This window comes from Zootermopsis nevadensis, unplaced genomic scaffold, assembly GCF_977971745.1.
Source record: "Zootermopsis nevadensis isolate Lab colony 2312 unplaced genomic scaffold, Znev_1.0 Znev_ptg000003l, whole genome shotgun sequence".
NCBI classification, from domain to species: domain Eukaryota; kingdom Metazoa; phylum Arthropoda; class Insecta; order Blattodea; family Termopsidae; genus Zootermopsis; species Zootermopsis nevadensis.
In genome coordinates, this window is record NW_028259135.1 from 13,382,043 (window position 1) to 13,409,880 (window position 27,838).

Consider the following 27,838-nt stretch of genomic DNA (forward strand, 5'->3'; position numbering starts at 1 on the left):
TCCCTCCCAGCCTTCCAAAATCAAGGTACCAAGGCAAATTACATAAACTATACATTCTGGAACATGAACCTTCTTATACTAGATTAAAGGTACAAAAGGTAGATTGAAAGATGTTTGCAAACCACCAGCCACAATTAACTTCAGAAGCAACACTGCAAGTACAATGGATCCAGAATTTTATAGAACAAATTTTGCTGGTAGTTAGGAATTTCTCATTTTGTATGTTTCCATATATGTAATGTTAGGAAATCGACGGCACTCCTTTCTTTCTCATGATCACCTTCCTCTTCTCAACATAAATGGTAAACAACCATCACAGCAATACATTAGCACCTCAAGCAGGTCTAGTTACATAAGAACTTATTAAAAATTTAAAGAAAATTAGCTTCTCTTAGAATCATGCAGAAATATATCAAAATCCAACAGTTTAGGATAAAGATGAATAAGGAGGCAGGTATGATCAAACAATACTCATATAACATCTGTGATAAGGCTTATAATCAAATAATTTTAATTTCTATTACAATTCATATTTAAATTAGCCTGCCAAGAATCAATTTTATTTATTATCATAATATCATACAAAGTAAAATAACCAAAATCCTTACAGTAAATGGTTTTACAGACTGTACTTTTATGCACCAGTGGCTCAATCCAGCTTTGGTGTTCTTTACCCTATCCAGTCAGCACATCTTCCACTTATATTAACCCTCTCTAAAATAATATTCCTATACTGTTATATTTTTTTAAACAAAATGTAAGTATACACAATGGCTTATTATTAGTTTCTTATTTTGCTTTGGAACGTCACAGTCTTAATTTCCTGGCAAATTCCAAGTTAAAATGGCCACAAATGTAGTCAGGCAATTAACAAATACAAGTTATGAAGGTCATGATTAAATTATCACACAGATTATATTAGCTTCTCCACACTACAATGCGCTCATACTTCCAGGCATACAATTTTTAAATTGATAATTTAAACACTCTTATATTTATGCAAGCAAAATCATCATTCATGATACCAGTTGGCCACTGAATGTAGTTTGATACAAAACATGCAACTTCCTCTCTCCACAGCAGCAACACGTCTAACCAAACACCTAACATCCTTTAACAGCTGTGTTATTATTTACGATCCAGATATTAACAAGAGTTATTTAAGATACAGAGAATTATTACTACATATTCAACAAAGTGTCTATCAACTTTCTTAATTCCTCAAATTGCAACAAAATAAAGAGATTGGTTAATCCCACATTTGTGATACAAGACAAAAATGTGAAGGTATACAGGTAATACGGAAGTGAATGTTTGAAACATATTATGATTGCTATCATAACAGGGTTGCCAGGTCCCTTGTACAATTGCTGTCAACTTAGTCCGTAAGGAGCTATCAACTGTTTACATGGAAGATCAGATTCAAACTCTTAGTACGTTTTCTTCAACTGAAAGAAAATCAACCTTTATTATAATAATCACCAAGTTATATCAGACATAAAATAGATGGGAAAAGTAACAAAAATATAACTCTGATATAGAACTATGTCAGAGCTCAATATGTACAACATTCATGCTTCAAAACAATGTCAGGTATAGGGCGAAGTACAACACTGGACTTCAGTATGGCATAGCTGGATTATATATGAAACAAATCACAGATAACATATGTAATCCGAAATTCTAACAGTAACATGTTTTCATAAAGAATGATGTAAACCATTATGGAGAATGCAAATGGGTTAATTCCTGTGAGTCCACACCCACACCCCTGGCAACCCTCTCCACAACAGGTATTATCATAATGCATTAAGAAAACTTCTTTTCACAGCAAATGCTTTGAGCAAGAGTATCTGTGCAGTCAACATACTAAAGACTATGCCACGTTACAGACATCTTACATACTTCAGTCCAGTTACAATTCTTTTTCCATGGCTGCTCTGACCAATGCCAAACACATACTTACAAAGACAACTGAGGCACACTGCTGCGAGACTGATCCTCTGCTTATCACTAAAATCATACACTAGAAGTTATGTACAAATTAGAAATATGTATCAGTTATGTACAAAATTATGTGAATTATTTTTAAACTAAGAAGTTTTTCCTTTTTATGTATTACTGATGGATAGGGTAAGTTTTCCATATTAAATCCAAAGACAATAATTTTGTTTCAAATGAAAATAAAATAAATGGAGAAAACAGCATTATACTTACTACATAAACATGTGATTTTTATTTTCATTAAACATACAATAAAAAAAGATCCAAATGTAATGCTCTTTCCCTGTCGAGTAGGTCTGCTTCCATTTAGCTGTATTTTATCACTCATGCACACGTACTCATTCCTTGCTATAAAGTTGCACGCACAGAAACACAATCTTTGTGGGCTACATAAGCCCCTATGGCTAAAGTTCTTTCACAGGAATACTTCATTCAACCCTCATTGTAAATGTCACATTCCATCATTATAATTTGAATCTCTTTACGGGGCTACAACAGTAAGGGCAACTAAGGGCAAAAAGCATGTAGAGGTACCATCATATCAACCACTTAAACAAGTGGGTCTTGGGTTCCAGTAACCAGTTGCTGTTGCTGCTGCTGTGACACACAACCAGTTTGTTTCTCAGTTCTGTCAACCAGTACACACACTGTCCCCTTCTTGCTATATCTCCTATTTCAGTGATCCAGCAAGATTCAAGGGTTGCAGAGAGATGGAGACAGAAATAATGTTTCAAATGAAATTACAGAAGAAATGCACAGCCTGTCACTGCACAGTAAATTCCTCTTTGTCCCAGATAATTCTCAAAATTACTACATCTTTTAACTTCAAGAAATATACTTGTTGTGCATGGTATCAGTTTATGCATCAGGGGTATAGCTGACCACAGACCTCAAATAATGATGTCTTCATTTCAACAAATGCAGGCTCCCATCAGCTACTAAGATGCCAGGCACAACTTTTCATAAACCTGGGTTCAGTTGTATATCTTTATAGCTTTCTCCAAGTAGTTGAATCGTGAACGCTTTGGAGTCTTGTTGATGTGATCTAAGCCCAACCATGGCTTTGGCGTTGAACTTCCTACAACATAGCAGGAGCAATATTGTACAACTCAATCCAAAAGTTTGTGACGATGGTGCGTTTTCAAAATAAAAAGTTTTCCATCATCTAATAAAATAATAAAATTGCACGACATTTCAGAGATGGGACTCTATCTCCGTCTTCAGGTATACCTACTCTGATGGGCCCAATCGATAGAGCTAATCCCTATCTTAATATTGTACAACTATGTAATTCTGGTCCAGGATTCAAAGTAACAAATAAAACAGAACATTTTAATATAACGCACATAATATGAATTTGGTCCAATTATAGGCCTATACTGCAACATTACATAATCATTCCTTAAACCATTAGAATTTCAACAACAAATGTTATCAACCATACCTTGATTTGGATGATTTTTGAAATCTTGCAAGTTAATGAAGAATTCAGATTCCTCATTAATAAACTGTGGTCTTCCCACCAGCACAAGAGCAAATTTAAACTGTAACAGAGAGAGTAACAGTAACTTAAAATAACTATACCTTACCAAATGAGCATAAGATATACATGACTGCAACGTTGTGAAATTTATCTAAAATATTATTTGTCTATACACAACACTTTCACTTTGTGTCGTGTTTAATTCATTTGCAACAACATGTTTTGTGAGTCTCTAAAATGGATATTAAAGATCATTTAAACTATATGCAGGTTTACACTGTAACTTACAATTCAATGTACAAACCTTTTCAAATTCTTTTTCTGGTATGCCTAATTTCTTCTGTAATCTATCTTTCACCTTGGAGAAAGGCTCCCCCTGCAACCAACCAAACAAATTCAACAGAACATACATATATCACAATAAACTAATTAATGTTAAACTAATCAACATTACAACAGACTTGGAGATCACTTCAACATGTTCTTTGTGTATCAAAAGTTCACACCTCATTCAGAATGTGCACACTAGATGCATAACAGAAGGTACAATTTTTTTTTACAAAATTTTACAAGAATAACATGTTCTCTCTCTCTCACATGCATTTAAACAAGATAATTGATTTATCTGCTAGAAACACTTCAATAACACTGACAAATAGTCTACTCTTTTTGTTTACAGATTAAAAACTCACATGTTTCACTTTAAGAAAGAAAGGAATCCCAAATGGTGTGTAGATATCCTTGCAGAAGTGGGCAACTGGGATCAGCATCTCATCATCTGCCAAGTTCAACTCGTCTCGTGGGATCTCCTCTATCCTACAAAATATAACAAATCTGATATATACAAAACAGTGGGGCAAAAAGAATACATATGACTAAAGCTGAGGACAAACATCCACATCTTCAGTGGGATTCAAACCCAGTATCCAAGCAGTGAAGACCTATGCCCTAGACCAGCATATCTCAACCTACGGTACGCAAGCCAATGTTGAGTGGTATATGAAGTAAGAAAATCAAAATATAATATTAACATAAATAAGTTTTCTATGAATGCATTTGGTTAGTGGTACACTTAATGTGTTAAATTACATACATATTTTATTACATTCCATGGATCCATAAGACAGTCAGATGACAACAGGATGTGGAAAAAGTCATAATAATAATACAACACATATTATAAAGTTAAATAAGGCTTAAATCTCCTATAACTGTACAACACAGGTTAAAGGCAAAGGTCTCCACAATGTTTTTCTCTTATGGCACAAGTTCCATGCTTCTAACTAAACTGAATCCTGAACTTTCTTCAATTAGAAGATGGCTGTCTTCTGGGTTGTAGTGTCATGTAGTCTGGTAGAAGTTTACTAACATTTCTGAGGTCCTTGCTCCTTGTGATGCTCATTGCCCTGATGACGGAGGCAACAAGGACCTCAGAAATGTTGGTAAACTTCTACCAGACTACATGACACTACAACCCAGGTGTCAGCCATCTCAGACTTGCCGTTGTGAAAACCTCAAATCCTACTTCCTTCAATTATGGTACGACCTTTACCGCCTCTTCAGAGGAACATTGAATGGGGGATATCAATATAATAATTAATTTATATCTTAATTGCGTCATGTTTGTGTTATATCAATACAGTGAAACCTCTATCCATCGTTCCCGGAACTATCGTTTTCCCGGATGCATCGTCCGTTTTGTTCGGTCCCGAATACATCCCATATAAAATAATGTTACATTTTCCCGCTTCTATCGTTCCTCGAACTATCGTTTTATCGCATCGATCGTTCAAAAATCTTAGTCCCGGCCCACAATTTTCCCGCAATGATCGTTTCTGAGAATTTAAAATGCTGGGTTTTGAGATAAATTAATACCGAAAGACGCATAATGTTTTTGGAATACACAGTAGTGGTAACCTGTTATGTCGCCCAACCAGCACATTCTTTTGGAATGAGGGTCAGCGGTGCAGGGGTGATAGTTGGAGTGAATGGCGGTGCTCATTGTCAGAAATTTTACGATTTTAATTAGGGTGCACTCATATTTCGTTCCAGCGATGCCAGATGGCATGTGCAGTGTGAATTTCTTCACAAATGCTTTTATTACAAGTACAAAGGAAAGGCTGGCGGCACTTTTCATTCTTCTGGTTTATCTCGTTTCCAGCGGTTCAGGGTCTTCTACAGCTACGTTTCGTTGAGTTCGGCAGTAATAGTATTTCCATTCTTCCTGTTATTGTCCGCAAAGGGGGTTGGAGCGGTGAGAAAGAGGAAGACGACGAATGCGAGCCCGAAGCTTTGCCGAGTTTTGCCGAAGCACACGCTGCATTGGCGAAAGTGAAGTTCTTTTATGCGCTTAATATTAGTGAACGTGACGAGGAAAACATTTTGAACGTGGAAAGTGCTCTGTTTGGTCTAAAACGTAAAGTTTCGACAAACCAGTTGTCCATTAAAGACTTTTTTGGTAAAAAGAAGTAACTTTGAAAGAGAAACATTGTTTTTTTTTAAATTTTTAATGCTTTCCCGCATCTATCGTTTTCCCGCATTCATCGTTTTTATTTCCCACCCCCGCCGAAAACGATGCATCGAGGTTTCACTGTACATATATTTATTTTTCCAGTCTATACACAAAACTTGTTTTAAAATAATGTTGTTAAAATTATTTATAACATTTACAATATAAATTGCATTATGTTATATGTTATAATTATTTTAAAACAAGTTTTGTGTATAGACTGGAAAAATAAATATATGTATATTAATTAAATTGTGAGATTGGAAACAAATCCATTATTCAAAAGAAATACTTCCATAATCAAATAATATACAAACTCACCTAAATGCCTTTGTGCCTCCAGTATTCAATGATTCTAATGGTGCATCTTCCTTCAATCCACATACTATTTTATTGCTATGAATTTCACATATCCTAAAACAAGAAAATTATGTATTGCAGCTGGTATCCCAATCTGAAATTATCTGCATATCACATGTAGATGGGACTGTCTATTCAATGTGGAACTATACCTAAGTTTCCCTGAACCATTCTCTGATAGCTCAACTTGCTTTCTGGCTTCCTCCAAGAGATCAGCAACTGTTCCATTCTTGTTAGGATAAAGTATCAGTTCTTTCTCCTCCTTTAGTTTTGGGCCCACCCAGACACACTGCAATTCATATTTATCACAAGAAATATGTTAGAATAAAGTGCAATATACAATGAACATTAAAATTAAAAGGACTGAAAGAATATTGTAATAAAGGAATAACATCAAGGACACAACATCCACTAAATACAAAGCAAATTACTGAAATTGATATCTGAATTTCTTTCCCCTTAATGGTATAAGATAAGAAAAAAATTGTCACCTTAAACTGTTTCTTATTTTCCAATTCATTGATTCGTATACTCAGCTGCTGGTAAAAAATCTTCTTGGGTGTTTTTGGTTTAGAATATACTAGTAATTCCTTCAGTGTTCCTTCAAATGTACATCGCAGAGGGTGGCCTGGACTATCCTTATAACTGTTGAAATAAAAACATACCGTTACTGCATCACAGTCTAATTAAGTTCATTTATACACAAAGTATAACAAACATCCAGTTTGAAGTTCACAAAACAATAATTACGAATAACAGCTTTCTAGAATTAAATATTTGGCTGTGTAAGTAAATTGAATTTCTTCCCAGACATATCTATGTACTAATTTCTTGTGTGTCTACACTTAATAATATACAAATAAAGTGGCATGCACAGAGACTTAAGTTTGATAAAAGATATTTAATAATCTTCAACCAAACTACACATAAGTAATATTTAATAGCATGAGCCTATTAAGATAGGGGTGCTGAGCCTTCAATTCTTCTTCTTGCATCAAAGACTTTCTTACATAAGACTTATGAAGGCATTTCTTATATATATATGACACCTGAAATTACTTTCTTGATGACAACAAATAAAAACAATTCAATACATTTGAAAACATTTACAAATTTATGTTTTAATGCTGTGACCTATATTCTGCACATCTCTGTCAAAACAAATTATGTTTTACCTATGTGTGACCATGGTAAGAAAGAGGGGGAAAGAATTATGTCACACATACCTTTATTTCTTTCTTTGGAATTTAAAATTCCAAATTATTGTGACTTACTATTAACAATAACAATGTATAGTAACTGTTACTATATAGACAGCTGTTTTTGGTAAGTTCCAAAACTAAGCGACAACAATTTTAAGTACCTTAAAATGTGCAATCTTTCAACAATGTCCAGATTTATTTAATATAGCAATATTTTCAGAAAGGTCACCTCTCATGTCTTGACTACAGCGATTCATCACATTAAAAAGAAAAAAAACAGTGAAGTGAAAGTTATATGTGGGCAGATTATTTTCTGAAGATACAAACAGATTCAGTTAAGTGATTTTGTATTTTAAAGGTGATAATGGATCAGATTTTTACAGTGCTAGTATTTATAAAATTCACTTATAGAATCACATCTAAAATAACATACTTCTGGCATTTGAAGAACTGCAGAAGGTATGGATCGGTACCAACTCTCTGTGCCACAGCATGTGCCATCTGGTCATATGTCATTCTCTGGGACAGGTCAATTGTGAAACCAGGATCATTAGGAATCATCTTATCACAGAATGTAACCTCTACTCTGTGGAACAAATCCCTGTAACAAACACCAATTAGATTAACATCAGAACTTTTAATCTTGTTCAACCTTTCATACTTCCTCTCTTCCAAAGCCTGACAAATATTTTTAAAAATGTAATCTTCATCAACCTATAAGATGCTGCAAGGAACACTCTACATAATCATCAGAGATACATAATATCCAAAAAATTATTTAAAAAGTACAGGTGTTTTGCTCATAAATATGGCCTAAACATTCTCATTCCTAACAGAGATTTGATTTAGTTACTGTCACAAAATTGAAGAGATTATACAAACTCGGTGCCCCACTGCTGGAAAAATGAAAGTATCGATAATTCAGAATAAATGCCAGTCTAACTGATGTTCCAGCAACACCTAGAAACACATATGTGCAATTAGAAGTCAGAATTTGTACTGAATAGCCAGAAAAGGGCCCCTTGCTTCTAAATGCTGGCTGTCATTGGTATACACATATTTAAAATACACAAAACATAATTTTGTATGCTACATGGTATAGTACTGTAAATGGAGTTACAATTAAAGCTTGTGTGTTGACTTCTGAGCTGCCAGTTATTTTCATAAGTGATGCTGAGAAAGATTACACAAAGTTGCACTGTACTGTTAGAATGCCCTTGCATAACATCCACATTTCAATGCTTATGGAAATGACTCACTTGAAATAATCTCGACATGTTGGTAGCTCATACATGTCATCTCGTTCGTCCTTCTGGAACACGATGATATCACCATCCATCAGTTCTTCAAGGACTTTCTCCAGGGGCTCATTGTAGTTTTCAATTCGCTCTACCATATTAGGTTTTATTTCCTCATAAAGAACCAAGTCTGTATCTGCAGCAAAGCCTGCCCGCTCATTGAGTAGAGGAATCAGTTCTTCTGCAACAGTCCCAAGTGCCACAGTATTCTGATTAGTAAGTCTACAAATGCTGGACAATTTTGAAGATACTGGCAATGCTTTTATACACATTATCTTTCTCATTTAATGGTGACATGAGTAGTGATGAGTTCTGATTGTAATTAAACTGCTAACAGGTGAGGCAGAAGAGTGGTTGTGCATCAAACAGTATGACCTTAGACCTTCACAGTACAAGTTTGTGCACTGAGTACTATTCTGTGATGAGATGCAAAACATTTTAATTAGCTCAGTATATTGACAGAAGAAATAATGCAAGTAAATAGGTCACATATGTCATAATGTCAAGCAGGATAACTGCCATTAATTATAATGAAAAACATTTAAGCTTGAAGAGATGGTAAAGTAATAATATGAGAATTCCAGAACTAATGATTTGAGATCATACAATAACATTAAACTTGTGATGTGTGCAGCTACTTACGGACTTTGGCTGCAACAGGCATATAATGGTGGCCACAATAGTGTATCCGCTTTGTCTTTGGGTCATAGAACTTGAAGAATAACAGAACATCAGAATCCTTATCAAACGGTGGTAGGGCCTGTAACCCTGAATCTGGGGGAACAACTTCCACAAATACGTTCCAGGGATTCTGGTTTTCTGCCACATCCAGTACTGATTTGTGTAGGTCAGTCTCCAAATCAATCAGGGTTGGGCGACATGTCTGGTTCGATCGATAGCTGAATGGCCATGGCCTGATTTGTTCAATAGGATACTTCTGTAATAGTGATAACACATTATTAATATCAATCATTGGTTAAAAGTGAGCCACAATATACATTTCTTTAGTACAGCTGTAAGTAACTCAGAATAATTTCTCCATACTGACAAAAAACAATGCATACAAAACTGCATTATATGCTAAGCTGCAGCTACAACACAGAGGGCACGGAAAAGATAAATATAGCAATAATGAAATAAAAATGTAGGCACTTCATATGTGAGAAGTATAATAGCAACAAACAGAAGTGTTAGAAATATACTAAAGAATAAAAATGCAGGACAACTGTACAAATTAGTGAATAACATACTCTGGAAATGCCCACGAGGAAAAAATTATGCCTATCTGAAAGCTACTACATACCCATAAAAACATATTACTCACAAGACTGTCAGCCAGATGTTCCAGCAGTTCTTGCAGTGTTGTCTGTTTGCGAACTCGGAAAACTCTATAAAGTGCTCGATCAGGGTCATATAAGTCATTACCCTGATGGCCATCAAAGCTGTCTTCCAGCAATACCTGTACTGACATGTAAAGATGTGCCTCATTGCGCTCTTTACGCCGAATCTGCTCCATTCGCTTTTCTTCCTGTAGTCGTTCTACCAGCTGAAGAATAAGGAAAATATCAGTCTGCCTACTTCAAAATGAAATGAAGAATAGCTAATTATTGCATTACGAGAATTAAAAACACACATGTAACATATAAAATGACAAAACAGGACAAGTTCCAGTATCCAACAGAACACAAAAAATGCCTGGTTATATACTGTTAAAACAAAAATTTGGAATCTGCTGGATTATCACAAACAAAACCATTAAAATTGTTGGATCAGCCAAGGGGAACCATGTGAATGGCCAATTATTACCTAAGTATAGATTTTAAGACATAATTTCAAAGATTCGCATCATTGTGTTTCAAACTGTTGACTCAAAAATTATAAAGCATACATAATTTGTAGGCATGTAGATGACCTATTTCCATAACAAATTACAGATGCTTAACTCCAACAGCAGCTTTCATTAAAATTAACACAAATTAAAATTTTGTGCACTCACCTAGTTGCTTTATAATCTACAAAATAAAATACAAAAATACTGTGACAATACATCTTAACCAATCATTATTAACTCTCAGAAGCATATGATACCCATAAACAAAACATACAGAGTTAATGACAAAACAGATAGTACATATAATTATTCCTGGACTTTGAAGGGCTGAGTAGCGCTACTGTTGCTCCCACCTCACAAGTATGCATGTAACACATGGCATTACTGAGAGCAGGAAATTAAAAACAAAGACTTTGGAGTAGCCTTCAAAAGCATAGGTCTGCATTAAATTTTATTAACATATTTTCAAAGGTTGTTGCAGGCAGGCAGATAGATGGAGAGATGGCCACAATTAGCCCTATGTGTATTCATTTAGTCCACATCATGCAAAGAAAAGCCATTTTGCATTATGTTACGGTAAAATTTGTAACATGTTCCATTATTACACAATGTTTTATTTCAGTTTTACATTGAAATATGGCAGCAGAACACCCATTTCTTATGTGGCTTATAACTCAAAATAATTTGAGAAGTTTGGTAGATTCCACCTAAGTCTATTACGGTAAAGATACTATGGACAGATCCTGTATAATCCGAATGAGGGTGCACCAATAAAGGTTCATAACTGCTTTGCCACTGACTACAAATGGTCTACACTGAAACAATATAAAATTCCATGAAATATATATTTCAGTTCAAAAGGATGCATGTAAAATACAGAGTTGTCATGAAGTCCCAATCCATTTGGTTGAAGAACACGGAATTCTTTCCAAGTCAAAGCACCCTACTTACACCATTTTATGTCAGTAGCTCAGACTATACAGCACAAAATTACAATTAATGAATTGGAAAGATATGCAAGAAAGTGACTGGCTTATTTACAGTCTCCACACTGGAATTTGAACCTAGGACCTTCTGAATATGAAGCAGTAGCGATAACCATCTGACTACTATGTCAGGTGGTCCACTTATTTCAGTTTAAAGTGTAACATGCGTCTGTAAAGAAAGACTTAAGGCAAAAAAATTTCAAGTGCTTGTAAGGAAATTCTACAGATTATAATTCTTATTTTTTATCAAGGCCAAGCTGCTCCCTATTTTGCAAACAGTGTATGAAATTACTTTAACACAGGTCAAGGATCACAGACTGTGAACCTCAAGTCCTCAGATTTAATTTCAATGGTTCAATATTCTGTAATGTATTCATTTCAGACAGAACTTTGTATTCTTCCTTGCATTCACATTATAGTAGGAAAAAAACCCCAGTCTTTACAACATGTTCAGCTACAGCTATATAACATTTGTAATGGCAGTCAGTCCTGACAGAGACCATGCACTGTACATTACAGAACTGAGACGATATATAAATAAGGCAGAAGTGACATGAGCAGTGCAATTCTGCAATTTCCACCTGACACCACATAACCAAACTGCACAGCTCATTTAAATAACCTTGTGCTTTACCCCTGGATAGTTTGCTTTTCGCTTACAAAGAGTATGCCTGTGACAGGTACTTTGTAGAAAAAGATTTCTGTTTCACCAGTCTCAGACTCAACTTTCATTCCAAACTTTTCTGACTTCAACATCATTCCGTTTCTCTTAAAATTTTCAGTTTCTCACAGGCAATAAACAATCACAGGTGCTTTCATTCATTTCCAACAGCTGTATATATACCTGTGTCACCATTATTTTGGCATATTACACAAGGGGGACTGGAGGACAGTATAATTAGGTCTGTACAGGCCCTGTTCAAAATGATACTTCTCCATTGTACACACAATGTGCACAGTGGGAAAGTAAAACTACAGAATGAACACTTCTGTGCAGAGTTTTTTGACCAGAGAATACAGCACTGCTCATTTGCTGCACAAATCAAGTCATAATGAGGTCAACCAAAATCAATTCTATGGAGAACAGATGCCAGATAAATTAACACAGATAATTATGGCAAACCCTAACAGCAATGAAAACCTGTTGCAAATGGAAAAATAGAGCAGCTGAAAATACTATATACAACAAGAACTGAACTCCATGAAGCAAGAGCAAGGGAACTTTTGAAGAACAAGCTTCTAAATCTGCCTAGCAGCCAATACAACTAATATAAACAATGGTGCCAAACCTACAGTTCCAACATGTATATTAAAATGTGTAGCACCTTCAACCACTCAAACCAAATCCTCAAATAAGACATGCATCTTGTCATTTTTATGTACACATTTCTGAGGAAAGGTGTACATGGTATATGGATACAGTATATGAAAACTTAGTGACAGGTTTTGGAATTACACACTGCCTTTAATTATAAATTCAGGAACGTATTAAAAATTATATTACTCTAATACTTCAACAGAACTGGAGCTGTATAGTCCTGAATGGTGTAGAACTGTTATGATCATGTGTTCTACAAATTAGATTATCTGATGTTCTGGGTCCAGTAAATAAAATGGTCAAATCACTGAATGATACACAATCAGAAAAATGGCCTCTATAACAAAATTATACTATGTAGGATTTGAGGTTTTCATGGCAGTGAGACAGAAGACAGCCATCTTAAGATTACACTAGATCAACCACACACACATGGCAACAAAATGTTAATTTTATAATGCCATTATCCAGAAGAACTGATATTAAATACTAAACATATTCTGAAATCCACTCCTTGAAATTTGGTTTTAAACATGAATAAAAAGTGACAGTGGAACCACGGTTCCGGAGAATTTGACGTAAATATGTCTATACGGAAAGGAAGTTTATATATTGGCTTTATTCTAAATATTTCCTTTATACATGCTTTACAATTGCATTAAGTTTGATTAAGACATTGCTTATTTAACTTGAATTAGTTACGCTTAAGATGGGTCTGTGGTAGATGAATGTAATGTAAAGTAATGTATTGTAACGTTTCCTAGGTAACAACAATGCTGAGTAAACAGGTAACAATAATGCCGAGTAAACACGACGTTCCCTAGGTAACCATTGTTATCGGATCTTACACATTTTCCTGTCACTTTTTCATTTCCCTTTCTCGTGGGTCTGTGGTAGATGAATGTAATGTAAAGTAATGTAATGAAATGTACTGTAATAATTATTATATAAGATAAGTACTTGTGATATTCTAAAAAGTTTTTGCCAGCACAAAATTATCTACTTCACGATGCACTTCTACAAGCGATCCACAGCTCAGCTCCTTCCGCAATAACGAAATCGGATTGTTGACGGCAGTAATGTAACACAACGATGCCGAGTAAACAGATGACGTTTCCTAGGTAACATAACAAGGCAGTTACACTTTTTCGCCGAATGACCCTTCCTTATAGACGTATTTACGTCAAAAAGTCTGTAATCTGTAAAATAATCAAACTTGTGCTGTTTTAAATTAAATTGCCAACTATTATTTACATCTTCATAGTTTCTAGGTAGACATAACATTTGAGTTTTGTATGACAGAATTATTATGGACCTACTTTAGTGGAAATATATTTTAGTATTCTCAAAAGATCTCAACTTAATGACATAATGTCTTATGTGATTAGATAAAGATAAAAACAGGATCCTCCTGCTTCATATTTTGGAGGTCCCTGGTTCAAATGTTGGTCCGCAGACCAGCTCTGACTGTATGCTTATTTGTGATTTTCATCAGTCTCCCCAGGCAAATACTGGAATAATACCTTAAATTAGGCCATGATGGCATTCTTCCATAACCCTTTCAATTAATGTTCATTAACCATCGTATCATTTGATACTTCATAATCTGAACTACTGACAGCAACAACGAATAAAACACAAACAAATAAATAAACGGAACAGCAATAAAAATTGCCTGAAAAGCATTTTAATGTAAACAGACAATGGCAATTAGAATACAATCTTACTACAAACTGGAGAACAGAAATAAACCCAATATTATATAAAAGGTATATTCAAAATGCTGTACAACTAAATTTTGGAAGCAACACAAGTGTGAAACTTTTAGAAGAAACAAAGCATTAGTGAGAACTATGCTAATCAGGTTCTATGTAACCTGGGCACACTGTTTCAGAGTCCAATGAAACAGAAAGTCACTGCTGCTGCTTCTTATTGCTCTCAAGTCTCACCTCCTGTGGAATGTCCTCCTCAGTCACTTCTTGCAGCACATTCTTCAACTCTGAATCACGAATGTATACCAACATGTATGCGTTGGTACAATGTTTCACTGTCATATTCATGTCATCATCATGGCCACCATAGTTGTGATCAATTGCCTCCTGTTTTGTGCATCGTGATACCACATCATCATCAAATTTGCACCACTGAAATTCACAAGATATTTATCAGATTCCACATTCTACACCTCTGAAACTCTTCAGAACACAGAAGTCCAAGGAGTTCCCAAAAACTTAAGACCAATTTCTATTTTACAGTTCTTAAGTTTTTACAGCAATAACAAATAAAGTTTTTCAGGTTGCAGTAGTGTCATTTTGGAAGAAACTTGATTTTCCAGAAATTCTATTATGAATGTAAGCAGCAACTTCCTCCAAAATGCTTACACTTCCTCTACACACACACAATTCTACAACCTAAATAATTTAACAATTAATGTTCCTTCACTTTCACTGACTTCAACAATGAGATAGAAATGGTATAAAATGAAAAAAAATAATGTTTATAAGATTATTGGTATGACAATGTAACATGAATATATATTAATAGGCATCTAAATGCCATGAACACCATGTCAACCAAGTACATGTGACAAATGTACAGCTTCCCACAATCTAATAAAACATATGCACTTAGATAAAACTCCTGTTCCTTTGGAGTGAGCGTTGCCAGGCTCGAAAGACTGGATGGAACCTCCGACAGATCCATCACGCACCCAAGATGACCCAAAAAACGATTCCTATAGGATTGGAATAGGTCTTTGTGTCTACCCTGACAACATCAAATAATCTGAATGTGATATGCACAGATCAATAAACTGTGTGAAAGAGCTTCTCAACATCTCTCCTCCATGCAGTTAGTATGAATTTAAACCGTGTTCACACAGAGCAATCATATACACTTTCAGATAACCTACAATCACTGCCAAATGAAATAAATTCTTAACCCGACTGGTTTCCCATGCTGCAGCAAGAAAAAGTTTCATTATACTTATACAGACAAAGGCAGCATACCTTGCCATCACCCTTAGGGTTAATGAAGACCACGTAATGCCCTCCATGGTTATCACCACTATGCACCAACACTGCATGCAATATATAATCTGCTCGCGTTGGTTCAGGTGTCTGCAGATATGACTCTAGGCTAATCTTTTCATCGAACTCAAACCTGGAATAAGTATGACAAAATTTGAAAAAGAAAAGAAAGAGACTGTAACAAAACATTAAATACAATTAAAACAAGAGGGGATAACTTCTCGGGAAGGATACTACAGAAAAGGAGAGGCAAGGAGTCCAAGAGTAGAGTGGATAAAATATCTGATGATGACTTCACTCACCAGAAATGTGGCAAGTTTGTTATCCAACTGAAAACCATCTTAAAAGTTCACACTTGTATGACTCATTATTCATTAGGTTTGTGTAATACTTGGATGAAGAATATATATGAATATTCTCAAACAATTCATCGGTTTAAAGAAGCGACGTACTGACCTGTCATTGAACTTAACAGAGCAATCAGTTATTGGATCATACTGGAACCTCATGAGGTGTAAGTGTAACACAGGAGGGAATGAAGCAAAGATGACGCCCTTCTCCGCATCTTGGAGTCCATGTTCGCCTGCATCATACTTGTTGTCTCCATCCAATACTTCAGTTGCAATATAGTCATGGAAAGACTCTTCAACTGAACACAGAAATTAATTGGTGAGATATCAGGTTCTCATAGTAATAAGAATGAAGACTGCACTCTTCTGGGATGCTGTACTACCTCCATCATCAGGGTGATGAGTGCTCCTCTGAAATGTTGCTCAGTGAAATGCTACTATCAGTTCAACATCCCAGGAGACAGAAATCTTAAAATTAATAAATGTCTCTTAACATTTGACTACATCACTTACCAGACTTCAGTAATTACAATGGAACCCAGAAAATTACTTATTGGGGAAAGAAGCGAAATGGTCATTTACTTAGTTATTCAGAAAATACAAATACAGCATAGTTAAACAAAACTTCCTAAGAACAAAGTACACTAATGGACTAAACCACATAATAGATGCTTATCTATTTTAGATTATATACTGAGACAGACAATTTCATTACACTCAAAATAATGTTTTTATACATAATTTATCACAGTAAAAAATATCAAGATTAATACTCACTATTTTTCTTTCCTTTAATATTCAGCTGGATGTCATAAAAAGTTTCCACTCTTGTTGACGTGTAATCAATATTTTTGCATTTTATGAAAGACTGGAACACAGAATAAGCACATGCTAAAATCACAATATTCAATGAGTAACTTGTCACTTTATATGAAAGAAAGTGAAAAAGTACTTACAACCATCTTCCCTTCAAACAGTTTGGGAACTGTTCCTTCTACACATGTCCCCTTCATCTTGCTCTCCAATTTGTCCAGCAACTGGAAGAAAGTATCATCAGAGGCATATTAAAGAATTATACATAAAAGGCAAACATAAACTATGACTTACTGTCCACCACTACACATTCCTTCCACATAAAAGTTAGATGTAACTTTTGAACATCATTCCACTGTGACGTCTATAATTTTTAACATGAAAAAGTTTCATATAAATATGTAAGAACTTCACAATTTATGACCATACTAAATTCTATATTTCTTGCTGTAATGGTACTTAGTTACTGCCATCACAAGCAATGCTTTGCCAAGGAACAAACTGATTATCAATTCACAAGCTTTTTAACAGCTAGCAAACCTATCTTGTGATAGAAACCACCCGCCCTAAAAATCTTTTAAACAGGGATCAGAAAAAAAATGAACAAAATGTATAGCCTATTTTACAAAACATTCAAGATCTGATTTCCTGTAGTCACATGTTTTTCCTAAATCACTTGCAGACATCATCACTGATCCTAATATCTGCTGAACTCACCACTCGCAGGAACTCCTGGACATCATGCTGCATGAAGGAATCTAGAGTCTCCCATCCAAATGACTTTGTCAACTTCTTTGTACCTACTGGTTTGTCACAGAACTGTAGTTCATGAAAGACTCGCTGTAATGCAAGAGCCACACTCTTGCTCGAGTCATCACTTTCTGTCGGCATCTTGTACACAGCCTACAAAATAGCGAGTATTTAAATGAATTACAGTTCATACCTTTGCATTAAATTCAACACTTTTACAAATTTTACCTGTATATACATATATTCTAAACAAATTTTCAACAGTGCAACACATTACACATATAGATCTATAATGCTACATCACATATGTAAAAATTACCACCTGTGCTTCTCTACAACAACCATACCTAATATATGCCAGTTCACACTAGTTCTAGCAACATGCTTTAGTTGCATGTCTGCATTGAAACAAACTTCTCTTGGACAATGAACGTGCTATTTTCCCACACTTTCCTTGGTCTTCCTGGGACACTTGACTAAACATTTTTCAAGCCAAAATTATGTACACATTTTATATCCCACATGCATGTTCCAACTACATCATAACTTCAAGATTAAATTACTTTAAAAATATCAATGAAACATTCAAAGCATAAGTTCCTTAGTAGTTCTTATGGTGGTAAGTACAAAGATGGCTGTCTTGTTGGTTGTAGCGCCGTGTAGTCAGACAGACGTTTACCAACACTTTAGAAACACTGGTAAACTTCTACCAGACTACACGGCGCTACAACCCACAAGACAGCCATCTTTGTACTTACCACCATAAGAACTACTAAGGAACTTATGCTTTGAATGTTTCATTGATATTTTTAAAGTAATTTAATCTTGAAGTTATGATGTAGTTGGAACATGCATGTGGGATATAAAATGTGTACATAATAATACAATACATTCATAAAAAATACCTTGTAATAAAGACAGAAAATATAAGTTTATGTTTTCCAAACTGTCAACACATTTTTCAATGTACAGTGAAACCTCGATGCATCGTTTTCGGCGGGGGTGGGAAATAAAAACGATGAATGCGGGAAAACGATAGATGCGGGAAAGCATTAAAAATTTAAAAAAAACAATGTTTCTCTTTCAAAGTTACTTCTTTTTACCAAAAAAGTCTTTAGTGGACAACTGGTTTGTCGAAACTTTACGTTTTAGACCAAACAGAGCACTTTCCACGTTCAAAATGTTTTCTTCGTCACGTTCACTAATATTAAGCGCATAAAAGAACGACTTCACTTTCGCCAATGCAGCGTGTGCTTCGGCAAAACTCGGCAAAGCTTCGGGCTCGCATTCGTCGTCTCCCTCTTCCTCACCACTCCAACCCCCTTTGCGGACAATAACAGGAAGAATGGAAATACTATTACTGCCGAACTCAACGAAACGTAGCTGTAGAAGACCCTGAACCGCTGGAAACGAGATGAACCAGAAGAATGAAAAGTGCCGCCAGCCTTTCCTTTGTACTTGTAATAAAAGCATTTGTGAAGAAATTCACACTGCACATGCCATCTGGCATCGCTGGAACGAAATATGAGTGCACCCTAATTAAAATCGTAAAATTTCTGACAATGAGCACCGCCATTCACTCCAATATCACCCCTGCATCGCTGACCCTCATTCCAAAAGAATGTGCTGGTTGGGCGACATAACAGGTTACCGCTACTGCGTATTCCAAAAACATTGTGCGTCTTTCGGTATTAATTTATCTCAAAACCCAGCATTTTAATTTCTCAGAAACGATCATTGCGGGAAAATTGTGGGCCGGGACTAAGATTTTTGAACGATCGATGCGATAAAACGATAGTTCGAGGAACGATAGAAGCGGGAAAATGTAACATTATTTTATATGGGATGTATTCGGGACCGAACAAAACGGACGATGCATCCGGGAAAACGATAGTTCCGGGAACGATGGATAGAGGTTTCACTGTATATTAGTTTCAAACATATTCTATAAATATACATATTTTAAAACTGATGTGTAATGTACAAAATTAGCCTATGAATTGGAAATATGAGTTCACCTTTCGTAGTTGATTGGTGAAGTATAAAGTCTGTAAGAGAGAGTTCATGTAACAGGTTGCACCTTGATTCTTCAGGCCAACATAACCTGTGTGTTTCTTTGAGTCCCAACTCACACCATGAGGAGCATCTGCAACTACATGAACCTGAAAGATGATGATTCCATATTCAAAAAAATCAAATCATACTTACTTATGACGACAGATTCCTCCATACTTTCAAACAAGTTCAATCACTGTAAATAAAACTAATATTCTTATTTAAAAGTAAATGTTGTGTTATTCTATACACAAATTATAACATGGTAAGGAATATATTAGGATAATAAAACACATTAAACAAGACAGATACAAAAGCTATATAAAATCCTATTGGTTTACAAGAACAAGAAGGATTAAACATACTTGGTTCCTTGCAGTCAGCATTTTCAACTCACACACTATGTCCAAAAGAAAACAAAGAAGAATTTCCCCCCCCCCCCTCTGAAACAGTTATCAGTACAGACTGATTAACATTTAAACAGAATAACCACTGTAGGCAGAATGAAAAGGAAGAGGGGTGAATCAATCAGTATATGGTCCTCCAGAAGGGAGAAATCCCCACTTCATGGAAATCAGTGAAAATAATTCAGGAAGATGTACAGCACGTCAGTGCATGGGGCTAGAATAAAGCACAACATACACTGTTGTAAAATATGTAGAGACAGGCAGGATTAGCACCTAGATGCACACTTTCAGGTATTCTGAACATGTACAATTAACCACATTATGAACTCCAAAAACCAATTACTACATTACTTTGTTATCATAATTAATATTTAACTAGTGTTAAAATGACACATTGGATTCCATATTTCATAACATAGCTGCTACATTAAAGTACTGCTTGAGAAGAAGGGATCCTTATTTCTGATCCAAGACAGTCTCTTAAACTTTCTGGACGATATAACCATGACAAACATGGACTCCACTTCTAAAATGAAGTATTCAAAGGATAAAATTCTGCTGAGTCCCATGACAGAATGATAATTAGGCCTAATGGCAGACCCAGCTTAATGTTGACACAAATAACAGTTTCGTATTTTTAGTGGTGTAGGATGGGGCTATATGCACTAGATTTGACTTACCTTCAGCCCAGAAACCGATGCCACAATACTAAACTATCACGTTTCCTTTAATCAATAATCTACAAAAAACATGACAATGTTCATTACTCAAATACATTTTTATTTGTAGCTGTTTGTTATTATCATGGAAGAGGCGGAGCAACTTTCATGCATAGTAATGATTATTCGTGAAGAAAAGATTGAGACTGCCTATTCCCATACCAGCAGGCTAAAAACAAACAAATTTAAATGAAAAAATAGCCATATAAAGATTAATAATAATTTACAATATAATCTGATGATCAAACCTCCAAGATGATGGAATCATCCTTGATAAACCCTTTTTCAGGATCGAGTACATCTTGCCATGACATGAAGTGGCTGAAACCCCAATCATTTTCTTTGCTATAGAAGAGATGTTGAATTTCTGTCAGGAAAAAAGAAAACATCATAACTTTAAAAAGGAAAACTAACATTTAGAAACCAATTGTAAGCACCACCAAGGAAATAAAATTGTTCATACAGGACAATTTCTTAAATGAAAAGCTTCTCACAAACACTACTAAATTTCACATGTTTATACTCGGGCACACTCATTACTTTACTTTACACTACTGGAATTATTTGTGACCAGAAAACTTCAAAAGTCAAGGTTTTAGTATGTGGCTGAAAACTAAATCCAGCCTCTTATGCTTGTGTGCACCAGTATTTGACAATACAATGGAAACCCTTATTTACGCTTTTCTGGGTATCAATGAAAAATTCTGTAAATTGCAGGAAACATAAAAATTATAAGGTTAACCAGAAACTGGAATGCTCAACAAATAATGTGCATAAATTACTATGCAAAGTATGAACATTTTTACAACATATAACCCTCAAAAATAAAAAAAATACACAGAATCATTCAGGAAGTTACAGTGATTTGTCAAATACAAGGCCTATAAATGTTTTTGCACAGAATAAGTGATGGATTTACTTAAATAAGTAATCTGGTATCTTGTTCCACTTGGATCCTTTTAACATGTAAATGCCCACACCAATATGAATCTTCTTCAATGACATGATGTTTCTTGACTATTCATAGATAACAGGAATAATTATAATAATGACAAACTTCAAAATAGGTGGAGGGAAATTGGACACCATAGTGATATTTGCAGGACAGCAACAAACTTCTCAGGGTAGGCAAATGCCTGAAAAGAGTTGATCAAACCCCCACAAAAGAAAGAAGAAGAAAAAAGTAGCAATCACCACAAAATTCCTTATGTATGAGGGTGAAAAACCGAGACGAGATATTTTTTTTCTCAATTACATCATGGAAATTCAAGACTCACACATGTCTAAAAATACAAAGTTCCTGTTTTGCTTCAATGCTGCCATCAGAACTATCTGGATTCGAACTAACATCACCATTATCGTAAAAGTCCAAAACTTAAGCGTCCTTGTAGACACCTAAACTCTTCAGAATTCCACGCTTTTTAAACTCTTTAAGGACAAGATCAGCTGGTATCTGGTTCTAGGTGCATAGTTCAATTTTGGTTTATTTCATAGAAGCATGACCCTACTTGTTCTGTCCCTCTTATCATCTTTCTTTTCTCAGAGAACATGAAAGATTGCAGTCACTTTATTTCAGTAATTCCAATACCTGTAATTATGGGTGGTACTAACAGCTCTGAAAACCTGTCATAAATGAAGGAACAGTGTGATTGCAACTGCTATATTCAGCAAGGACTGTCTTGCAGTAACTGATAACAACTGACAATATACCTCCTTCCTGAAGCAAGAAAAGTGGAAGTCTTGGCTTAACAGCAAGTACAGGCTGTACAAACAATGTTGTTAAGTCTTACTCTCGTAGATTCTTACACGTAGCACTTTCCATGAAACTTTTGAAGATTAAGCTTCTTTCTTCAAAATAACAATGGGTAAAGCTTGTGTGAGTAATGTTATCAGGTCTATCGCTGTGTCATGTATATTCCCAAGCATAGTGCACTATGTACTATCAAAAGAGAACCCATAAAATTAGATACACACCCAGTTGCAAACATGTTATAAAAAGGTGAGTACTACTTGGATAAATACAATTATAAAAGTGATCTTAAGTTACACATTGTATATTAAAACAAATACACTGAAAACAAATAGAATGATGAAAACTGAATACACAATGAAGTCAAAATTTGGGACAGGAAGTTTCTTAGGCCTAGTGCACACTGAATGGAGAGTTGACTACATGTGGATGGCTGAATTTACGCTTCATGTTTTAGATCATCCCTGCAGAAGAAACATAACAAAAGCCAATTATGGAGATACAAAAAGCATTTGCATGAAACAAATAATACCATGTAGACTGCAAGAAATTGTAGCACTGTAGAAGACAGTGAATATTAACAGAATTATGACCACTTGGTGGTGGGATAATAGCTACTCTCTTTCATACAAATTTTTCAGAAATAAAATATGATCTAGTTCTGCAACAAACTGAAGGACTTTGATCCAAAACTTTATGTACTCACTACGACTAAATGCTTCCACATCATCCTTCTGGCTAAGAAGCCGTAATTCAGCGACAGCATAACAACTCCATGACGAAGATTCTGATTCACCATTACACTAAAACAAGAGAATGCAATTTACTATGGTTGGCAGAACTACAAATTAGGGTAAAACACAAATTTTTTTTGATTTAGGTAGTTTCAAATTTCCATACTTCTGAGAGCCTGATGAGAACATAATTACTAATTTCAAAGATGCATACTGCACTTTTCAAAGACTTTTCACCATATAAACTCCACTATTCAACACTGACTGGCATTCCTGCTTCTGCAACTTTCACAAGTTAAAATGGCAGCACCACTACAACTGTTCATGACAAAGTAAAAAATTAATAAGATGGAGATTCTTCCAAATAGTATAATGCTCATACGACGTTTCATAAAAACCACCCTCTACTACTGATGTCCATAGATGATTCAGGGGACAAATAGTGTCTTCTAACTCAAAATTATTTTGACAAACATTATTTCCATCTTATATTCTGACAGACTCAATTTTGCCATAAAAATGCACACAACTTCAATAAAAACTACACTGATTTCAGTTTTTGAACAAATAACAATAATCATGGTAAAATAACAAGAGAAAGAAGAGAGTTCTTCCAGTTAGTTGTAAATTTGCCACTAGCATGTATTACCCATTCAGTTAATAAACAAAGATGACATGACAAATAATAAATAAAATACAAAGTGTACCAGATTTCTGTTGAATGCTATTTTTTTAATTCATAAATCAGCCAGTCAATTTTGGTGGGAAGGTAAACCATTTCAACAAAGTCCAATGTCCAACATTCAAGTTTCGTTAATTCCATTTTTGAGATATGTCTGTTTTATGTAAAATTGGTAACAGTTTCAAAGCGTTCTGCTAACAATATAGTAACAATTAAATATTTATCATGTATGTTGGAACAGGTTTGAAAGATTTTGAATGAGTTACAACAGGCACTTAAGAAAATCATATTCAGTTTTCAGGAAAAGGTACCATGCTGTGCTAGCCTCTCACAAATTACCAACTTCAATCAATGTAACTACTAGATACATATATTCAAGAGCTGCAGCTTCATGTCCTAAACGTGTTTTCCTTTGATGTAACATGAAACCTAATTAAACATTTTTTTGCAAGAAAACTTGAATCCATTTCCAGAAACAGCTTTTCTGGGTAGTCCCCTAAAAAAATGTTGTTAAAATGGAGCTGTGTTTACTCCTCTTCATCTCCAATTCCCAATATGGTAGATGTGATGTTCATTCCAACACACTCCAAAACTCTGTCAATTTCCCACTTTCGTAACAATGGAAGAGGCTGAAGAATACACCAGAGGTGTATATAACAAACACTGCTCAGAATACATAAAATTAGTGTGCTCTTTTATTAAACAACAGAACATTAGGAAATGGTAATAAATGATTATTTGTCAGCATGCTCAAAGATATCAACGCATATATTTGAAATTTAACACACAAAACTCAATTGATACTTTGTACACTCAGTAATGTTAACAGACAATCTAAATACAAATAAATCAAACTGAAAGAATCTAAACTAGCCTACTATAAAATGAAATTGCATTACCATATGATAGAGGTCCTTTTAAAAAAAATTAAGAACACTTAACTGTTAAGTACGATGACCAAGAAAAAGACGAGACCAAACAAGAGAACCTACATAACAGTAACAAAAAGTAAAGCTGTCCCACGCTTGGGGGGAGAGGAGGTATAGCTCCTACTCATTCTTGATCTCGACAGGAGCAATTATAGGATGAAAGGAGAGAGTAGAACAGAGAAGTGTCCAAAAAATACTGCACAAATAAAATATAACAGCACTGAAACCACAAAAATATTTCTGGTTAGAAGGTAAAACAATGAACCATTATAGCTGAAAGATGCACTTAAATTCAGTATGATGACAGATTACTTTCCAATATACCGCATAAACATCTTTCAGATAGAGTACTTTGAAGTAATATTAGGGAATCATTGGCAATACAGCATGGTCATGAAAAACTGCACAACAGGACTCAAAAATACAAAACATTTATTATATACACAACACATACTCCAATTCTGTTGAAAATTAATGAACTACTGCATATGGTTTCATATTATGAGAGACTAAATATTTCTAAAAACTTCACATGGAATTCTTTTGTGGTTAAAACTGCTAATGTTCACAATAAGGGTATAAACAACATAAATACACTTCTTAAAGTATCTACCCAAGTATTATCCTAACCTTCTCATGGCAGAGCATATTAAAAGACAAAGCTTTAATAACCAAGTCTTGACAGAACTGCTGGAACATACCATTACTGCTAGACCTACCAACAACAAACAAATGCAATTCCGAATTGCTTTCATAGTAATACCATAATACTGAAATGGGATCATACTAATAACCAGTGTGCAGGACAGAGGTGTCTATAAATAGCTTTTTAAAAATAACTCATGACACTGGGAATGGTAATGATCATGAAAAATCCAATAAAATCACTTTTCTCCAGCAGATTCTTTCTTACACCACAGTTACATTTGTAGAAGATCAGCTCCTACATTCATCACAGTATGCATATGAACACACATTTGACCAAACAGCATTGTAAATGCCATTACTCAAAATGGTTTAAGTGAGTTGTGTATGTATATAGAGGTATTACAAATTTTAAAATAAATACTTAAATGCAAGAAACTACAGAATATGTCTGATGCCACAAGGGAAATTGTACGTAACTAAATCCTGACAATATTAGAAATAAAGATGTTACTTTCATCCAATATGTCTGCATCTTCTAAGATGAAGGAATGTACTTCTATCCTATTTGATATAGTCCTCCATTATTTGTTTGGACTAGTACAACTCCATTTGGCTGTAACAAAATTTGGGTAATGTGGAATGTTTATACACATTCAATTAACCTACCTGCAAGAAGAAACCCAAACTTCTTTGTGTCTGTCTGTCCTGTGTCTGGCTGGTTCGAGGCATCACCATGATCTTCCATGGTAAGTTACGCACATAACATGGAGGAGACAACTGTGATTCCTTCAATTTGCTGAAGTTGTGTACAGTATAATGAAATGTTGCTTCGGAGCGAGCTTCGTCTATAAAAAGGAAATTGAGAACTCAGATGAGCTTGAAATGAACTATACCTACACATTCTCTAACATTATACCACTATTACCTTCTTCCATTTCTGCATCCTGTGATACACAGTGATCCTGAGCTTCACCATTCAATTGCTGATTTTCTCCACCACCGTCCCCTCCGCCAGCATCATTTGGCGTCTCCACAGTCTCGACTATAAGGAAAACTACACATTTTAGCAAAGTACAAAAATGACTACAACATATGTAATAACAGAATCTTTGACGCACTTTCGGTCAGAAAATGTTTAACAAAAATTGTAATTGAAGCAAACTAAACATTCGGTTCAACATTTAAATACAATTCTGTTTAAACACTAGTAAAAACAATTAAAACTTTAAAATATCAAACTATGGACACCGCCATGCGAAATCACACAGACGGACGCCGAATAAAACAATGTTAACGCCGCTCTTACCTTCTTGAGTGTCCATTTCTTCCACGTCATTATTTTCATTTTCTTTGTCATTCACGTGATTCATGTTTTCAATAGAAGCGATCTGGCTTTGGATTTTTGATTTTTTGAGACTGAGAGTGACCGCACGATCTTTCCCTGTATTGTAGGAGTTTTTACCGGACACGGTCACTTTAACGTGTTTACTCGCGATGCGCCCAATGTCTGCGGATTTCTTCACCCCCTGTTTCCAGGGGAAACAACCGAACCATATATATTACAGGTAATTTATATATTCTCAGATCTTCAAATATACAAAAACTCGAAATACACACTGATTCACAATCCACCTATTTAACTCGAAAATAAACAAAATGGTGGAAGCACCAGTACTGAAACAGTTAGACTCGCTCTGCGTTCAAAGCACGAATCACCTACATAGAATATGGAACATGCAGGGATATTAAATGCAGGCACGGAAGGAACTGCTATGTCATCTGTGGGGCAAGAGAAGGAAGGAAGTTATCAACGGAACCGTGAATGCTATGTTCACATTACCTCATTATTAAAAGTTGGCAACGAATGTTGCTTCTGTCGGTACGAATATATATATATATTGTGCTGTCATCTATTCACATCTGTAGCAAAACTACTAAAAAAACAATCTGGCCATCAGTCGGTAACAACGTTAACTTTCAT

The 27,838-nt window shown here is 35.1% G+C and overlaps 1 protein-coding gene across 1 annotated transcript; it reads right to left on the minus strand.

Moving 5' to 3' along the window:
* Positions 1-481: 481 nt before the first annotated feature.
* Positions 482-27,588, minus strand: Usp7 (Ubiquitin-specific protease 7). Its single transcript, XM_022059430.2, has 23 exons — positions 27,164-27,588; positions 26,783-26,899; positions 26,524-26,702; positions 23,571-23,667; positions 21,363-21,481; positions 19,952-20,095; positions 17,901-18,086; positions 17,327-17,407; positions 17,148-17,238; positions 16,477-16,669; positions 16,000-16,153; positions 14,941-15,135; positions 10,181-10,402; positions 9,499-9,793; positions 8,818-9,037; positions 7,992-8,159; positions 6,848-7,001; positions 6,509-6,645; positions 6,318-6,410; positions 4,180-4,303; positions 3,792-3,863; positions 3,449-3,548; positions 482-3,082 (listed from the first exon to the last, which is right to left on the minus strand). The coding sequence occupies exons 1-23, from the start codon at positions 27,225-27,227 to the stop codon at positions 2,979-2,981; spliced, it is 3,309 nt and encodes a 1,102-aa protein (XP_021915122.1). The 5' UTR covers positions 27,228-27,588; the 3' UTR covers positions 482-2,978.
* Positions 27,589-27,838: the final 250 nt, after the last annotated feature.